Source organism: Perca fluviatilis, chromosome 9 (genome assembly GCF_010015445.1).
Source record: "Perca fluviatilis chromosome 9, GENO_Pfluv_1.0, whole genome shotgun sequence".
NCBI lineage: Eukaryota > Metazoa > Chordata > Actinopteri > Perciformes > Percidae > Perca > Perca fluviatilis.
This window is the reverse complement of record NC_053120.1, coordinates 41,272,845-41,291,839: the sequence shown is the minus strand read 5'-3', so window position 1 is coordinate 41,291,839 and position 18,995 is coordinate 41,272,845. Positions and strand designations below refer to the sequence as shown.

At 40.3% G+C, this 18,995-nt stretch overlaps 1 protein-coding gene across 2 annotated transcripts in view; it reads left to right on the top strand.

Moving 5' to 3' along the window:
* Positions 1 to 223: 223 nt before the first annotated feature.
* Positions 224 to 18,995, top strand: part of rab6ba (RAB6B, member RAS oncogene family a) — a 59,999-nt gene continuing 41,227 nt past the window's right edge. Inside the window, exon 1 of one of the 2 annotated variants that reach the window (XM_039810861.1) lies at positions 224 to 462. In XM_039810861.1, coding sequence (XP_039666795.1) covers positions 393 to 462 — 70 coding nt within the window. In that variant the 5' untranslated portion in view covers positions 224 to 392. The remainder of the gene's footprint in view (positions 463 to 18,995) is intronic. The other variant, XM_039810862.1, reaches the window with a different exon arrangement.

Sequence of the window (18,995 nt, the reverse complement as noted above, 5' to 3'; positions counted from 1 at the left end):
AGTGTAAAATATTACCTTGTTTTTTGCCACACACATCTGCATGTTTTGGTACACAAATGTATACCAATGTCTTCATAATTCGTGATGAACCAATAGAAGAAGTTGCCCAGACAGATGAAACTGGGGCCCAGCTGCACCCTCCCTGTCTCCTCCGACTCACATGACGTCATTTTATATCACGGCTGTCAGTTCAGCGGAGAACGAGGAGAGGCCGCGCATGCGCAGAGGGAAAAAAAATATCACCCCAGCGTCACGGAGCGGTGCAGCAGCAGTGTGTTCCTGGTGAACGGAAAGCAGCACCAGCACCTTTTCTATCCAGCATCTTCACCAAGCGACACCGAACTCGAGTGGGAACACACGGCTACACTCAGACTGTCCTCCGCCTCCTCAACATGTCCGTGGGCAGTGACTTTGGAAACCCTTTAAGAAAATTCAAACTCGTCTTTCTGGGGGAGCAAAGTGGTAAGACATGTTTCATTCTACCCAGAAGTTCATCTTTGGTCGTGTGTGAGTCAAGTGAACCCGTTGCACCTGCTGGCCAGTCAGCAAGTTGATCTGGTTGAAGAAACGTAACGTTACATGTAGCTAGCTGGTCGGCTCTGGTCTGGCGGTCTCTTTGGAGTTGTAGCGTTTGAGTGAAAGATGAGATAAAACATGGCTTTACTGGTGATATGTAGGCTATGTGTTTAGTTTGTGAGAGTGAGTGAGGGTGGGAAGGGGAGGGCATTATTTTAATCAAATTACCAGCATGTAAGGCTTCACACAATGGGCTGGAGTGGGAATTGTAGCCTGCAATCTCTAAGTTTAACAGTAAAATTAAAAGAGGCTCTAAAATTTGTACATGCCTGCCTTGTAAAGCGTTTAAGCTGGCTATTAGTTTAAAACATCCCGGACTAGCTATTATGATTTATACAGCATCGCTTTGAATGAGTAATGCTCGGTAAATGATAGTGAATAGGTGCATGTAGCGAGAGTGTGCAGCCTCGGCTCGGATGCTGTGGATGATCCTAGTGTGTGTTGAGACACACCCAGGTTGTCACTGGTGATGAGAGAACTTGTGTGGCTGCAGTCTCTGTCCTGGAGTTGTTCCAGTCTGCCTGCTGTGGCTGGCCAAGTTTGTGTTTTTGCATAAATTATTCTTTGAGTATAAAACCTCTGCATGACACACAATAAGACACCATTGTGACATCTTGTGGAGACTGATTCATTTGTTTTTATCTGTGCCTCCTTCCCAAGCTTTAGTCACCCCCACACCCTCAGACATTCAAAAGTGTCTCCCTTTTGAGGCTGTAATGTGGCAACACAATTGTTTTCCACATTACACTGAGCTGGCTGAGACATGATTTGAATCTTTAGGTTTAGGTTACTTGGTCTTTCTGAACAGGGCAGGTCTGTTGTTTATTGTCTAATTCAGAGAGGTCTTGAGCAGCCAAATGAACCACATTAGTCATGGTTCAGTCCTTCCGAAGGTCCTATTGATCTTCCACTATAGTTGGGTCATGCATTACATAGTATATTGTTCCATTTGCAACTTACTTATTATATCATACTGAAATTATAGTGGATATGTGTTGTCTAATATCTGTACAACCAAGCATTGGCTCTATACCTAACAAGGAACATTGAGATGCTTTAACTGAATTTGAAGCAGTCCTAAGAATGCATACTGACAATGGATGATGCCCTGCAGTGCTTATGGTTAAGAGTAGTGCTGAAACAAGACACACAAAATCAATGCGTGATAAATCATCATTTAAGTCTCAAAATACCAATCATTCACTGGTTTCAGATTCTCTAATGAGAGGATTTTATATCATAAATGAAATCTCTTTGGGTTTTGGACTGTTGAAGACATGACACTGGGCTCTGGGAAGATGTAATGGTCATTGTTCATTATTTTCAAATTTTTCAATTTTATTTTCAAACAGCTAATTATTAAAAAAAAAAAGAGTCAATTAGTAATCAATAAGGAACATAATCATTAGGCTAGCTACAAACCTAGATTTTAGTGCATTGAAACTTGATCTTTTCACAGTTCTTTCATCTCTACATAAAAGTAAATTAGGTATGTTACAAACATAGGCCTGTTGGTTGGCTTTACTCTTGGGCAATTTTATGATATTAAGTGCCAAGCAACAAGCCAAAGGGGATTTGGCTGCACAAACATAATGTCAGGGAGTGTACTGTATTAACAAGACCACGCAGCTGGCTGAATGTTTTGACATTATAAATAATGCCCAAACTGGGCCGATTGAGAGATAAACAGACATCGTGTCTTATTCATCGAAAGGTAAAGTATTTAAAATTATTTATAGGTTTACAGGAATGAATGTCACAGAGGATGAGAATGAATTTATCTGCTGTTTCAAATTGTTGAGTGTATGTGTGCTATGTAAATCTTTATTTTACTACAAATACCAAGATGAATCTCTCATTATTATCATTTAGATTCTGAATGAGCAACTGGTAGTAATATAAAAGCAGAGGCTTCAGGGCTTCAGGTTACACAAGTTTATGATGCTTTTTAGGTTTATGCAGCTCCCTTTCTTGTCCTTCTCTCAGGGGAAGTCTACTTATTCATCAGGTTTTACTCTGTAGTATGATTTTGTGCAGGGTTTGTGAGCAATACAGTAAATGTGGGAGATTAGGTGGCCTGTAATATCTACAATAATTACAGATTAGTGTATATGAACATACAGTACATTGGTTGTTACTGACAGAGTAGGCCTGAATTATTATTATTTCATTTTCATGTATTTATTTGTATAGCACAAGTAAACACAACAGAAGTTGACCACTGTGCTTCACATAACAAGAGTCAGGAAAGGTAATAGAATAAAACATCCTTCAGACAGAAAAAAACATAAATAAAAATAAGAATTTAGAGAAATGCACGCTCCAAGAGATATAACTTTAGTTTGAGTTGAAACTCATTAAAGGAGTTTAAACTCATTAAAGGAACATTTCTCATCAGTTGACCTTTTGTCTTTGTTGTAGCTTACACTTGTCGCTTATAAAAGGCCTTTTGTGGGATTTTTTTTTTTTATTGGCAAAAGAAAATGTATGGGGACATCTATCAATGTCTGTCCTATTGAGACATACTTCATGCCACACATACACAATTGCAGAGTGTCTTTGTGTATTGCTCTAATGATCACAGATCACCGAATCAGCATTTCCCATAATTACTGCTGACATCATCACCACTGCATGTTAATTATGGTAACTGCTGTAAAGTTTTATCAGCAAGATAAACCTTTGGCCTAATATAATCTTGGAGGTTTGTAGGGTTTTAGAAAGTAAGATGAATGGTTGGCCTCATTCTTTTAGTGCCTTTGGTAAAATGGCTTGACCTCTTAAGCCACTGGAGACCCTGGCTCAGGTCTGCACCAGTCTGGAGGAATGAAGTGTGTGCCTGTTATCAGTGCAAGGAGACTTTTATTTGTCAACCAGCGCTCATCCAGACAGTGGCAGCGCCAGCCCCGTGTTTGATTGGGTTGTCTCCGGTCGAGCTGGGTCTCTCTGACATGTCTGCAATAAGTGCAGCTGGTGCCCAGGCGGGCGTGAATCCCGTCAGCTCTGCCACTATCATTTATTAATGTACACGACCGGACTCAAGTAGACTATGTCAAGAACGGGAGCACGAGTACAGAGGCTGCGGTGAAAAGACCACTTGTTTTTTCTGGGTTGATATCTCCTGTGTACAGTGAAGACACATAATGGTGGAGGTGTCTGAAAAATGTGTCTATAAAGGGAAAGATAGCATGATGTTCTGTTTTTCACAAAGGACTCAGTGAACGTCAGAGAGGTGCGGGCTCCAGATTAAGTGGGTGGAAGCAGGCAGAATGTTAAATGAGCTGTCAGGAAGTCTCTCCTCCTGCATACTTCTTTGGGTGTTTTCTACACTGCCTGTACAAAGGAGACTGGCTAAAGATTTCCTTGACAAAGCGGAAGGCTTTAAAGAGGCCAATCAGCTGTTTCCAAGTCTGTGTGCCCACGCTCCTGGTGGAAACAGTGTTTTCAAATTCCAGCCTCAGAGCAATCCACCAGGTCATTGTTAGAACACCTCAGATTACAGCTCTGCATTTATTGGGTTATAGTTTTGCCATAGGCACGTTTTCAAAGGAGCAATACTGGATTGTGCTTTGTAAAAGCTAATTGTTCAGAGGTAATCCCCTGCTGCATGCTTCATTTCACCACAGACAAACAGATGGAAATACATTTGGTAGATGCATTTGCATGGCTGGCATGAGATCTTGCTCACTGAATCAAAATGCCATCTTCCATCTTTCACTGCACAAAGATTGCCATCACACACACACTAGAGCTGGCTTCAGAATTCTGCTGAATCACTGGACCAATATGCTTCAAAGTAGGGTTTGGTTGGTTTTCTAATGCATCAATCACCGTGTCTCAAGGGGAAAGCTTTCTGAGCAAATAAAACTCTGAGTTTTGGCTTGCCCAGGCAGGGAGCAGCCAACACATTTCCTCGCTGAGGCTGTGAAACAGCAGATGTAGATGTAGATACTACATATTTACCTACACATGCATACATCAATAACATGCAGCTTTTTAATACCGGAAGTGTATGATGATAAGCAGAAATACTGTAGCAAATAGAAGCCAAGTCACAATTCTGTCTGGATTGGTATACATCACATCCAATTCAGTAGGTTCAGCAACCTAATCTTTCAGTTTATATTGGATGTATTGTCATCTGGTAATATGTTTGGCTCAGTACAGGCAAGTTTAATTTTAAACTGACGTCTAAAAATTGCTTCCGGAGCATGATGTTTAGATAATGTATTTGAAATAATTGTAACATGTATTTCCTACCAGAAACTGAGACAAATATCTTGCAGATCTTGCTGATGAACTGGTTAGAGGAGGTTGGAGATAAAATGTGTTGAGATCACTGCTGTGATTCTTTTTTTTTTTTTTTTTATGTAGGTTGGTATGTTTTAAATGCTTTTGTCTTTTCTGTTCCAGCTAATTGAAACTCTGTGCAACAGCTTAGAAAAATGACAAAATAATAATTTCATTATAACACAGGCCATCAAGTAGTCATCAATATTTATCTTGTTTTAACATTGTGATATACATTTTTTTTTTTATATTGCACACAAATGCAAAAACGATGCCAGTCCAACAGTAACAATATTTCATAATGTGTTGAATTGTCACTCCTGCTCTGATATCTACACCTTGGCTTATGTAACATGCCTCCATCTTAATGAGCAAATGTCATTTCACCATTCAGAAATCTTAACTGACTGTATGTTAAGACAGCTATAAACTTAAATATTTACATTTGACCCATAAAGTATAATATTAATGTGACAATGTAACCCTTGTGTTGTCGTCAGGTCAAATTTGACCCGTTTTTAAAGTTTCTTTATCAGAAATATGGGTTTCTTTCAACCAAATTAACTGAAAATAACATGGATGGTTCCCAATGAGGCTCTTCGCAAGTAAAATTAATGAGCACTACTTTCATTGAATTTTATGTATAATATATAAAAAAATTCATAATTTCAGCTTTTTTGACTCAGAAATTAGGTATAATTTTATATAAATGAGATTGTTTTGACCATATATTAAAAAATAAGTGTAAAACTAGTGGTAATAGGTTGGAAAGAAGTTGACTAAGAAGATGTAACACAGAATTGGGTGATAATTTATACTTCATGCTTTATAAACTGGCAAAACAGACCGGGTTCATTTTGACCCGGGAGGACAACTAGTGCATGGTCGACGGGAGGAAAACACAAGGGTTTGAAGTGCATGCTTGAAAGTAATTTTGAGCAGTTGAGTAAATGCATGTTTTCACTGCTGCAGTACCACACACAAGCTTGGTTTGGTGCTGTGTGGAAAACGAGCCAGGATAATATGATGCCACACCCATGAAACGACACATTGCAACATCATTTCCATAGGGGTTTGGCAAATTCAATTCTAGAAGACACCAAAACCACAATATCCTGATAATGATTTCAAACTAAATCTGTCCTCGTTCTGTGCCAGAGCATGTCATGCTGTGTAGAGAGCCTCAGGTGAAGGGTGGAGCAGAGTGGGGCAGGTCACAGGGCTGACTGGTAAGCTCTCTTCTGCTGAACCTCATCAGCTCTCCTTCACTAATGAGGAACCTTTCATTAAGTGAAAGGATGCTACCGCTAAATACGTACAGGTTTGAATCTCAATTCTACCTTCATAATATCTGTTCTTTTAAGGGTCTGGCTGTCCCAACATCATCACATTCCACTTAGGCCCCGTCCACACGTACCAAAACGATCTTTTTTTTTACCCGTCTTCCCTGGATTCGTATCAAGAAAAGTTGCGTCCAAACGAATCCACTTGTAAATGACTCAACGCGCTACTTCATATGCCAGGCCTATAGGCGGCGCTGTTTCTGCTACAGAAATTCACCAAAAACGGAGAAGAAGAGCATAGTCACTTCCACTTCCCATTATAACATGACTAGATTATAACGTTCTCTTAATACATCCGTGGACTATAATACCTTTCACCACTGCTCATTTTATAAAGGCTGCCGCAAGAAAACGTGTCTTTGTTTAGCTACATTGTATAATGTGCTGTTGGATTGCTTTTTATTTTGCATGATTGCTGATGTTAGCGCGCTAACGTTAGCTAGCTCTAACATCGGCAGTCAAACAAACATCAATGATCCATGAATGATGTCTTTTTAATAATCTATACGTTTTTCTTGCAGTAGCCTTTCTACGATAAACCGTGGTAAAAGTTACTATAATCCGTTCAAGGAGTTTATAAGCAGACAGATTAGCTAGCTAGTTGATAAGTTATCTACTTCCACTTTATAAACAGATAGCCATAGCAGCTAACGTTAACGTTACTTCGCTGCTGGAGCGGTCAGCTACTTTAGCGATGTTTAACGTTGGCTACATAACGTTAGCAATATATCTTGTGTAGAATCCAGAGGGAAGGGTCAGGGAGCAGAGTATTTAGATGAAGTGAGCTGGTTCGACCATGGAGATGGGGTTAGGGTTAGATGTGCTCGCTTAGCTTCAACGCAGTTGTGTGCGTCAGCGGCCGTGGGAGAGGGTGTAAAAGAGGGGTGTGGCGATGACATCATCGATACGGATCCGTATTCACCATCCATACGAAGCCAAACGAGAGCCGTTTTCGGATTTTTTCACCCTGAGACCAGGTTTCAAAAAAAGTGCGTTTTCAGGCAGTGCGTTTACAGGATTTGTCTGGACGGTCGGCCCAAACGATGCAAAACGTGCGTTTGCACAAAAAAACGTTTCCGTGTGGATGGCCCCTTAAACTGAATCCCATGACACAGCCAACAAGCTTTGGAGTAAAATAGAGTTACCAGACCTTCAACTTGAAGGATTTTCTTTGAATGAGGGATTAAAGAAAGGCTGTCGATATTGACTTGAAGACTTGAAGATTGAAGTCCAGCCTACATTCCCTGAGCAGCATCTCTGCTGCTGTAACATTTGATAATCTAGCTGTGTCTAAAGATAACTGGTCATCTCTTTCATTTCACATCATGTTCCGTGTTCCCGGCAAGTGTTCTTCTTCTCTGATGGATTCGGGAAAACGACTCCCTGACAGCTTTGATCTGATATTGATCGGCTCAGCTGCTCACTAATGTGTGTAATTGATCATAAGGCATCAATCCCAGCAACGTGCCAGGCTAGTCTTTCCATCCATGGCTTTGAGACAACAACACATGTCTTGGAGCATGTGTGTGTTTTTTTTTTTGGTTTTTTTTTGTGTGTCTTTACAGCCTGTTTTTGGCCATGCTCAAGGCATGCCATCTAGGGATGGCAAGGCCGCTCAGACACTCCACCCACTTTGGTCCAGACACGTGTTTGCCGTTAAAACATACAGGCAACGCAATTTTCTGTTCACGTTAACGGCGCATGTTAAAATCCGGTGCTAATATGGCACGGTGCCCGGTATCTACCGGACGGAATATCAATGCTGTTGTCGGAAAAACAAAACAGACGGGACTAAATGTTGCGTTTACTTAAAACTGGTAAACCTCGTGGTTGTTAGGTATTCAGTTCATCTGGACTCAGACGCAGACTCAGACTAGATGGCATGCCTTGAGCATGGCCAAAAACGGAAAAACAAAAAAAAAACACACATGCTCCAAGACATGTGTTGTTGCCTCAAAGCCATGGATGGAAAGACTAGCAAGTTACAGAAATCCATGAAACTTACTGAACTAGTCTCATTGGTCGCTTTTAAGAGGATGTTGTTTGACTTGGAGGCAGCCACATCTGGCTGCAGATGTTTTACCTGATGTGTTTAGGATTCTGGTTGACTTTGAGGGATTTGCTGTTTCAGTTGTTTTGTTTTTTGTGTATTTTGTATTTGCATGTACTGTGTGTGTGGTTGTACTGCTGCCTGCTTTGGCCAGGACACTCTTGAAAAAGAGATTTTTAATCTCAATGAGTCTCTTCCTGGTTAAATAAAAAAAGGTTGAGGGGAGTGGGAGGCGGTGGCGTGGTGTGGCGTGGCAGCGAGCGTGTCAAAAATCCAACCCAAAAATATACTGTAGTACAAAAATAAACAAAGCACAATTTCTCACTTGATTTATTACCTTAATTAACATTTTCATAAAGAGTTTATGGTCTCAATCGCTAGTTTCAAGTCTTTAATATAGCATGATATTAATTTGTAAATTATGGTTAAAACCGCTGACCTGTCAATCAGGACAGAGGCTTAGCAATGCTAACCATGGCACTGTGTACAATAAAATAGCTGTGAACATGTTTTTGGATGTAGTCCACGTTTTCGTCTTAATCATTGACCCTCTCATTGTGTGTTTTCATTTAATCTAAGTTAATTGGAACATTTTGGTCGCCAAAAAAATCTCTTGTTCAGCACTCTGCCAACCGAGCTAACTTGTAACGTAAGGGAAAGTTTGCTGATTTTCTGTGTACTGCCATACATGCAGACGAATGGCTCCGTATCCGTGGGTAAATCTCCACTGGATGACTTGCCTCAGACAGTTGAAAAGCGTTGTCATTTTGAACATGTTAGCGTGCTGACATTTTTATTTAGCTTGAAGCAGTGCTGTGCCTAAGTACAACCTCACAGAGAAGCTAGCATGGCTGTGGACTATTAGCCTTGTTTCAACTTCTGTACATAATTCCTGTACAACATTCATACTGTTGGACTTCATTTGGGACAAGATGAGAACCTTAATCCTCATCTGCTAAATCTCCTGTTGCGACACATTTCACAGTGCGTATAGAGCACATCCTTTAAGATTTTCAGAAAAATTGAGGGGCCTAAAAATAATATTGATCACTGTAAGTACTTTTTTATAATGAAACTTAACATTGTCTTACTTATTAAGAGGGGATTTCAATTCTGCAAGAACTGGTCTGCAGCCAAGGAATACCAAGCAGAGAGACGGTAGCGCTATACATATGCTGCACAGCTGAGTGGGCGTGTTCCCAAAGGCCCATGGGAGAGCATAGCCTCAGTTATACACGCTGCCCACAATAAAATAGGATTTCAAATCTGTCTGCTGCCCATGCAGTGATGTAGAGAAACTGTCTGATTCAGTTCCACCCGCTTGTGTGCTAGTGAAAAGATTTTGGAAGCAATATCTGATGACACAGTTTTACAAAGAGCAAGAATAATATAGTTAAAAAGTGGGTACTGGTCTTATTACACATGTAACTTCTTACCCTGCTTGTTAGAGGAAAAACTTCAGGAACAGATTTTTAAAGTACCTCATATCTTTCAGCTGCAGAGACTACTGCAGACCATTCTCTCTAAATTGTGTCTTTGAAATAGATTGGGCTCTTGCTTAATGTGAGAGAGAGAGAGAGAGAGAGAGAGAGAGAGAGAGAGAGAGAGAGAGAGAGAGAGAGAGAGAGAGAGAGAGAGAGAGAGAGAGAGAGAGAGAGAGAGAGAGAGAGAACCACACCACTTAAACATAATCCCCCTTGCTCAAATAGAACGGCTCTGTGAATAAAATCCCCGCTGTGCAGGAAGGCTGTCATTTACCCAGCATGGGATGTGACACTTGACTGAGTTCAGCAGGTCTCCGTCAGTGTTTACCCTTTCCCCAGCTCCCCAGATGAGCCCTCATCATGGGGCTGCTTTAGCCTGCATCCAGCCTGCTGTAGTCTTGAAATAGATGTTTAGCTGTGTTTTTATTTATTGATGAGTTGTGTCAAGATGATATTAGTTAGTTAATGTTTTGAATGTGCACTGTTCAGTGCCGTAGATGTGACTGTAAGAATATATTGTCTCATTGAGATTCCATTGTGAGTACCATGCAGAAGGTCCTGCTGGGATTTATGGAGTGAAGGGAAGCTGAACATTCATCACTTCAGTTTACCATAGTAGGGAGGGTTTTATCTCAGAAATGAATCACTACCAGACAGGTGGCAGAGATGCCGTGGGACTGCAGCATTGTAGGACTGCTCATGATGTCAGTGTATTTAGTGACTGCTATTTTTGTGGTGTTACATTAGATTTTGTTCTTTTTAATCATATGTATTTCTGTCTTTCCACAAACTTTTTTTTTTTTATTTTTTTTGTACTGCTTATCCTGTCAGCATCCTTTGATGGACAGGAAGTCATCTCCAGGCCCTGTTTAAATCTTTAGTTAAATGTTTAATTTAGTTTAATGACTCTTTAGAAGTTGATGCCTGTTTAGATGAGTACTTTGTCCCACACATTCCTGTAGCTGTGGGATATTTTAGCCTTGGAGCAAAGGCAAGCTTTGATTCCAAAAACAATAGTTACAGTGCTAGTTTTGTTTCTACTGTGGAACAAAGATCCAAAGGCAAACAAGCTACGATTTCATAGCGTGAGTTCAGCCTTGAGGCAGCATCTCTTTGCTGGGCCCATCGTGACTGCTCCATACAAATATCACAACTATATTTTGTTAGACTGCTGGTTCCATGCCGATGTACAAATATGTCATAGCTCTTTTCTGCTGAACTTGATTATACTGCACTTCACTTAAGTCCCAGTTGATCATTTTGACCATATATAAATGACTGGGATATTCACATGTGTAATTGAATTGATTGACTTAAAATTAACAATTTTCTTAACTGGTCATAACAAGTAGAGCTGTCAATCATTTTCAATATTCTAAATATATTTTAATATTTAATGCTCAAATTCAGCCTATTATTAATATTTACTACACTAGTCGTAAAGTGTAGAAATACTTATCACAGGGTTTCCCCCAGGAAATTGTTAGCCGAGTTGGTAGCCACCAGGATCGTGACCTATGTCATCTCAATTTACTTGCTAGCGTAAACAATAATCACATGTATTAGATATTTAGCATTTGCTGTGTGAAATAGCCCCTCTGCTCTCTTCCCCGAGCCGTGGATGATGAGAGCTTGGCACAACGTATTCAACAGTGTGTATTGTAGGGTTGGGTACCATTCGCAGCTGAACCAATACCAGTAGCTATACCGGTACCTCAAATTCGGTTCCGGTACCCAACGGTACTTTTTTCGGTACTTTCCCCTCGGTCTGTTACAAAAAGAATTATTTCAGTTGTAAATATAATTCCAAACCTATTTATCTGAACATTCTGTTATTTATTCAGAATATTTTACACTGACAGAAATTAAATAAAAATAAAACCCCTCCCTATCTCCTCCCAAAACCGTCCCTACAACCTATTAAATTGAATAATTATTAAACTTGTATTCTTGTATTTGTATATTATTCTTTTTTTAGCCGGTTTTATTTTCATCATGACCGTTTTTAATTGCTCTTTAATGTTTTATGTAAAGCACTTTGAATTGCCTTGTTGCTGAAAGGTGCTGTAGAAATAAAGTTGCCTTGCCTTACATCCTCAGCCTGTCAGTCAGTCACCAGGGCACCGAAACCATTGTTGTGCCTGCTCGTCTCACAGGAAGTGTAACGTCAACAGCACCGCGACTGCTTTCGCCTCGCCAATAATATCATATCGCAGGGACGGCCTCTAGCTCACCCAGTAAGAGTGTTCGCCCCATGTTGGCTGAGTCCTGCAGCGGCGCAGGGTTCGAGGTCGACCTGCTGCCCTTTGCTGCGTGTCATCCCCCGTCTCTCTCCCCCTTTCTGGTCTATCCACTTTCAAAAATAAAGGGAAAAGCCCCAACAAATAATCTTTCGTTCGGTACCGGTAAAAGTACCGGGTTCGGTACCCAACCCTAGTGTATTGAACACTTTCAACACCTCTTTGTAATTTCTCTAATCAGATTTTTGATGCACTACATATTTCAGTTTTATTTACTTTGATAACCCCACTGCTGTGGTCAACACTGAGAACATAGAGCATATCTGAGAATATTAGAATACTGTACTGTAAGACTGAACTGAAAGCGGTGTCCTCTTTTTCTGAGAGGATGCTGTCTTAATTTCTCCAACTGGCCTCTGCCCCGTGAGAATGGAATCTAATTTAAACATTAAAACGTCAGCTTGGTCTGTCTCAAGCCCTCTGGCCTCAAACAGTAGACATATGACTTCTATCCCCTTTCCCAAGGCAATCACAAACACCACAAGAGGTCATATATTAAAGCTGGTGTCACACCTTGGTGAGTATGTAATTGTGCTTTTACTGTGTAGTGTGTGTGTGTGTGTGTGTGTGTTACTATTCCTTTTAGTAACATCAAATGTCTCATTGGACAGCCCCAGCATAAGGGCTGAAATGGCTTTCTGAGTGCTTTATGTGTGCACAGGAGACTCAGCCATTGTTGAGTTTGAAAGCATGTTCATACATTATTCAGAGGAATTGGTAAATGGATGTTTCCTGGTTCATATTGCAAATTTTCTTCAGTCCATGACCGCCGTTTAGCTGTCAACATTTTAACCGTGTGTAATCCAGCTACTAGCTGACGGTAGGCTAATATTACCTGCTGCTAAGTGTAACGTTAGTGTTAACTATCGCCACAAGCAGTGATGCCTCTGTTGCCTCTACGTCTGTTTCGGAGCATCAGAGAGCAGCGCAGGCATTAAAAACTCACCGAAATGAGGCACTGAACTCCGCGTTGCTATTCCGTTCGGTAGAGACCGGTCGTTTAGGCACTGGTGCCATATTAGCATAGTGGTTTGGTACCCAACCCCGGCTTTAGCCCCCTATTGTCGGGTAACTCAACTACCAACTGACACTCCATTTGTGTGCCTGTATCTTTTCACGGCAACCCTCCATAGACATTTATCGGCCTACTTTAAATAACAGCGACAGTAAAAATTGATTTCACACTATTATTATTATGGTTAAACTTTGCAATTAATCCATGGTTCACTGTTCTGTTGGGTTCTGTATGCCAGCTGCTGTGACTATGAATAAACAAGTACACAGATACAGGAGTCCATATCTCTCACACTGTTCTGTATCTTCTCCAGGTCTCTGTGCTTGCCTTCCTCAGCAAGGACAATCATGAATAACCACTTACTTTTCTCTGTTTCTTCACTCATTGATAAATATTAGATATCTGCCTCTCTCCAATGTGCCCAGCTCTCATCCCGGTGTCGTGCAAAGGCAAGGCATGACACATACTGTTTTATTTTTATCCATCTCCTTGTGAGTGGGAGTCAGGCCCGCAGAAAGCACTGCCATGCTCTGATTGGCTGCCAAGTCCTCAAGGGTATTCCATGAAGCCTACCGCCAGGTGATCAGCAGCGTTTTACCTGGCTGCTTGGCACACAGCTGCAGGGCTGGATGGGCAACTTAGTTTGTTTTCAGCTTTATAGAGCTCAGTAAGAAGTGGTATTTGGAAGTTTATTTAAGAGAGAGCTTTATTTGTCAATCCACAAAGTACATGTAATTGGCAGTTGGAGTGTATCTTATACGTACCACTCTTCATAAACACACGTGATTCAGAGGGTCGCGCAGGGTCATGGCACCGCACTCTTGGAGCAGTTTTGGGGGTCGGTTCCTTGCTTAAGGGCACCTTGGCATTTACAGGGGAAGTTGTGTGTGTGTGTGTGTGTGTGTGTGTGTGTGTGTGTGTGTGTGTGTGTGTGTGTGTGTGTGTGTGTGTGTGTGTGTGTGTGTGTGTGTGTGTGTGTGTGTGTGTGTGTGTGTGTGTGTGTGTGTGTGTGTGTGATTGCAGGACTATTCCTTAAGGAAAGAAACATCCCCTTCTTAAACTTCACTTGGAAAAAGTTCTAAAGTTTATTTTAGACCCTTCTGTAAATCCTATTTGCAAATGTCCTGATAAGTCTGAAAAAAGCTACGGTCTTGATTTTGTCATTAAGTGTGTGAGTTTTTCTATTTCAATCACATCCATTCAATACAATTATCTCCAGTTCTTGTGATATCTCGTAGGTATTTATCAATTTCGTTAGCATATTTGTTACACGTTTGTTTTTTTGTCACTGATTATGTAGGTGTAAAGGTGAGAGATTCCTTAACTAACTCATTTTATGGTTGCATAGTTCACAAATGGCAGAGACTAATGTGAGCCCAACTTTACAGGGCCTTTAACATGCCGTAAAATTGCATTTTGATCTCTTAAGGGATGCCTTGATGAGGTGTCTGCTGACTGTGCTCAGCAGAACCCTGCTGGTGAAAGTACAGGTTGTGCAGCAGCAGGTGCTCAGTCCTCTCCGTTAATTGGCCCTCATGTTGCTAACTCACTCCACTAAGTCTTTGAAGCATCATACCAAGTAGAGACTTCATTAAAACCATGCCTATAATTGGAAATCCACCACGCAGGTTTGCCCTATCTGTTACTATTTATTAAGCTGTATAAGACGACTGCATAACTGATAGCTTAAGAAGTGTGGTAATAGTTCAAGAACAGTACATTGTATTTATATAGTTCTATGAGAAATAATTGAGGAGGTAGCTAATAAGTTTGCTAACGGTCAGTTAGTAAATTCGTCTCTCCTGCTCTCATTCCACTAAAAGCTCAGCACTGCAAAGACGGCTTGCTGTTGGTCAACAGCACACATTTACGTGTCAAATTCCCCAAAGCTCAACGGTATGCGGAACATTTAAGCAGGCTAATTTTGCATCCTCGAGTGGATCCTCTGATTGCCAAGATTCCATTGGAATTAATAGATTTTGCTCCGAAATTGAGCTGTTATCATTCCTGGGGTGTGCAGGCATTTAGGCTTGAGACTTCAAATATTTGACAGAAAACCAGTTTTGTAAACTGGGGCCATGGAGTTTAAAGGATGAAGGCATTTTACAGGTGTATAAGATATAATAAAAGGTGCCAATGAGTTGCATTGTTGCTGTTTTTGGAGCTTGACCTATACTAGGGACTTAATGTCAGGATATCCTTGCCTGTGCTGCATTGATTTTGACAATTTAAAAAAAAATCTGTCTCAATACAGTACAGTCTGTGCGATACTACATCGCTGGAGCAATCCTTTCAACATGTTGAAGATGTTCTATGATGGGGCTTTTAAAACTTTTTTTTTCCCCCAATGCAACTACATTTGCATATAACACAAACAGTATTAGTCGTACAAGTCTTGATGTCTTTTAACATTAGACAATCCCATCAGATGGTGCTGTCTATTTTTCATGCCAGCATGTGGACTTCTTCTAACTGCAGGTCTTAATGGAATATGATGTCGTTGAGTTCACATACATCGCTGCACTAGGATGTTAAAGATTTAAATGCCTTATGTAACCTCATGAATTCATCCTCTCTAACCCCTACTGCAGCTACGTAAAAGAAAAGAAAAACTTCTCTAAAGTTACCACAGCCATTTAAATAAAACGATATGCTGTTCCAGCACTACAATGTAAACTTGCAGCAAAAGCAGGTAAAATTGAATAGGGGTCATGTTGTTCAAGGCAGGGATCTTAATCAGGACATTATCAAGAAATCACAACAAACCATGTGTCCCGGCCCTCCACAGTCACTAATTACGTTAACAAAAGAGGAACACATTAGCATACTCATTTTGAGCTCCTCCTTTGAGTCCAGTAGCAGATCAGTACTTGAATGAGCCGTTGTTAAAATAAGCCCACTGGGTCTTTATTAACAGGCGCAGGTTAGCTTGGATGATGAGCGCTACATGTAGCTGGTTTGGGTGAATTAGTCTGCTGTTTTCAGAAGACAAGTTGTGAATTGTGGACAGCTTTCTCCTGTCATTAATGGGGCCATTTGCACAAGAGGAACTTGTACACTTTAATTAGAGTGTGACGGTAATCAATAGGTGCCAGACATTGACGAAAAAGCTAGTTTGAATAACCTAAATGTCCAGATCAGACATTTGCACAGATGGCCTGGAATCACAAAACCGGGTGCTATCAATATATGTTGCATCATTGCTTTCACACCGAAGGGGATATGTACCATTATGTAGTTTAATACCAAACCAGTCAACCTTTTTATCTACCTTTTTCATGTTTGTGATGAGTACTCGCTAAACTTACTTAACTTACTTAATATGGGGATTATAGGACATTGTTTTTGTACAAACTGTTTCATTAAAAGATGGTATTAGTCCATTTTAACACTCATTAATCTTAGCTTCCTGTAGTTTAATGTTTCCTTCCCTTTGAAATTGAATAAGCTCCAGTTTTCTCTGTAAGCCCAATGCCCTGTGAGAACACACCTCTACACACAACCTAAATGAAAAGAGGTTATTGCTATGTTATCTCTGTTGCTGCTTCGCATTTTACTTTTATGTCTGACTAAAGCTTATCATTTGCATCCCATCATAATCTCTAAAATAGTGTTCAGTGTTAATGGCAAAAAGGATATAAAGCTTATTAAGGGGAAATGTTCAGAAATGCATAGATAATTCTGAAATGTAATCAAAAATCTGCCTTGCTAATCATTTCTCTTCTAGCAGAAAATTCACTAAATTATTGCAGCCACAAGCGTAACTAACCTTCTTGCTTTCACCCCAGTAAATACATTCACATAAACAGACCTGGATTTAGATCTTAAGATATTGACAGAAAAAAATTGAATACCACACTCAGTTCAACCTTTTTAAGATTTTGAGAATACTGTAGGTTGGATCAGGACATTAAAGGGCATGTTAATGTTTCCCTCTAGTACTTAGCCATGTAATTCAATGTGTATCATTATACTGTTTTTTATACATACTTCCAAGTGAAATCAAATTGTGCTAGTCTCCCTCTCTGGGGAAGGAATGTGGGTGTCTCTTCAGATTTTCTTCTTTCAGCAGTGACTGAGAGGCATAGAGAGTGCTGTCTCATGTTGCCTAGTGTCCTCCTCCGAGGATGAGTCAGCAACAAGGGCGTTGGATCAGACTCTCCGTTCTAATGTGGCCTGTCCTAACAACCACTCATGTGAAGGCATGCTGTGCCGAACAAATATTCACGGTGGAAAATAGTAACTAAATCTCATACTGTAAAGTCAATATTGTCAATGTGTAGAGCTGCAGTTGATGAAATTCAATGTGCAAATGTCTGGTAATCATGTAACTTCAGCTTAAATACAAATTGGAACAATATGTTCAAGTTTATTTTTTAAAGTTTGGGATGCCTCCTGTTCTGTATTTACAACTTCACTTTCCTCCATGTATGCCCAAATTCCGTAACCAGGCAGCTGGCAACGTGATTGGGGCAGACATGGACTTTTTATATTTGGAAAACTTTCCTAGTGTTGAGAAAAGCGATTTTAAAAACCTGTGACTTGGAGCATATGCCCCAGGCAAACAATTCTCAGTGAACTGAACAGTTACAGTCTCCAGTTACACATTGCTACCATTGCACGGTATATACCGCCATATCGCCGTGGTTAGTAGGAGCACAGTGGTTATGTCAACATAATACATAATAATGTAGTTGGCTAATGATATGCTAACTCTTGGCCTTGGAAGTAACACTAGGTCACTGTACGTAACTAGTTAGCCAGGCATGTTAGTGTTAGCGGCTTACATTAGAGCAGAAAAACATTCCTTACACTTTTTTACCACCCTTTTATACTTTTTAAATGCTGAGTACCACTTCTACTATAGCTCTGTCACGCATACAGAATTGGACTTTAGTAGATGAGTCATGATGGAGTTTTAATTCCAAATAGACCATGACTGAGTTAGTAGAACTAGATAAAATAGCATGTAACTGTCTAAAGTAGGACAGCTCTGGAACTAAGTAAACTAGATTATGTATTGATGAATTAGCATGAGATCATTAGCATAATCAGTAGCTGAGCATCAAATCCTGTCTTGCAGATATGGAAACCAAGTGAGGGCACAGACACATGTAATTAATCTGCCTGATTAAAACTCTTTCTGTAAACAATTGTATTTGGGTGCCCATTTGATGAACTGTGAATTAAAGACAGATTATGTTTACAGAGTGTGCCTGTGCTTGCAAATTTTGAAGACTCAGTCATAGTACATTTCTTTCACATTGATAATTAATTTAAATTTCACAAATATGTAATAACATTCTGGAATGGAGCTGCACAAAAAACAATGTTGTATGTTGCACCGGGGGGATATGTAGATGAGTAGACTTCTGAAGATGAAATGTCAGTGAAGTGGTAGTCAGCCCCATCCAGGGCGTGGCCAGTGTTTACAGGCTGATTAGACTTAACTGGAGCACTTTGGATCTGTTCCACTGGAGTTTTATTGATATAAGATACTGGCTCTCAGTCAACCATCTGCACTGCTGCTAAATGGAGATAAGAAGAGGATGCGATTGATTTCCGCTGGCTTCCCCATTTTCCTTATTAACAAAACCACTGAGGATAAAAAAAATCTGAAAACCATATACGCCATCTATCAAAGAGTGAACCATGTCTCAACAACCTTCTTTCAGAAGTGATTAATTCTGGTATATCATACCTTATGCTCCTAAAATGATGAATTCATTATTGAATTAACTCCCTCAGCTTCGTAGCTAGCTCCTGTCCGCTCCATGCCTCGATCTGAGCATTTACCATTACTATCAGTATACGGGTGCATTATAATTTTAGTGTCGGCTGATTTTACTACAAGAGACAGCTGGCTTGACCACAGTCAGCTGTCGCTATCGCTGAAAAGTTTACTCTAGTTTGTCCTCGAGTTGTATCTGCAGCCTT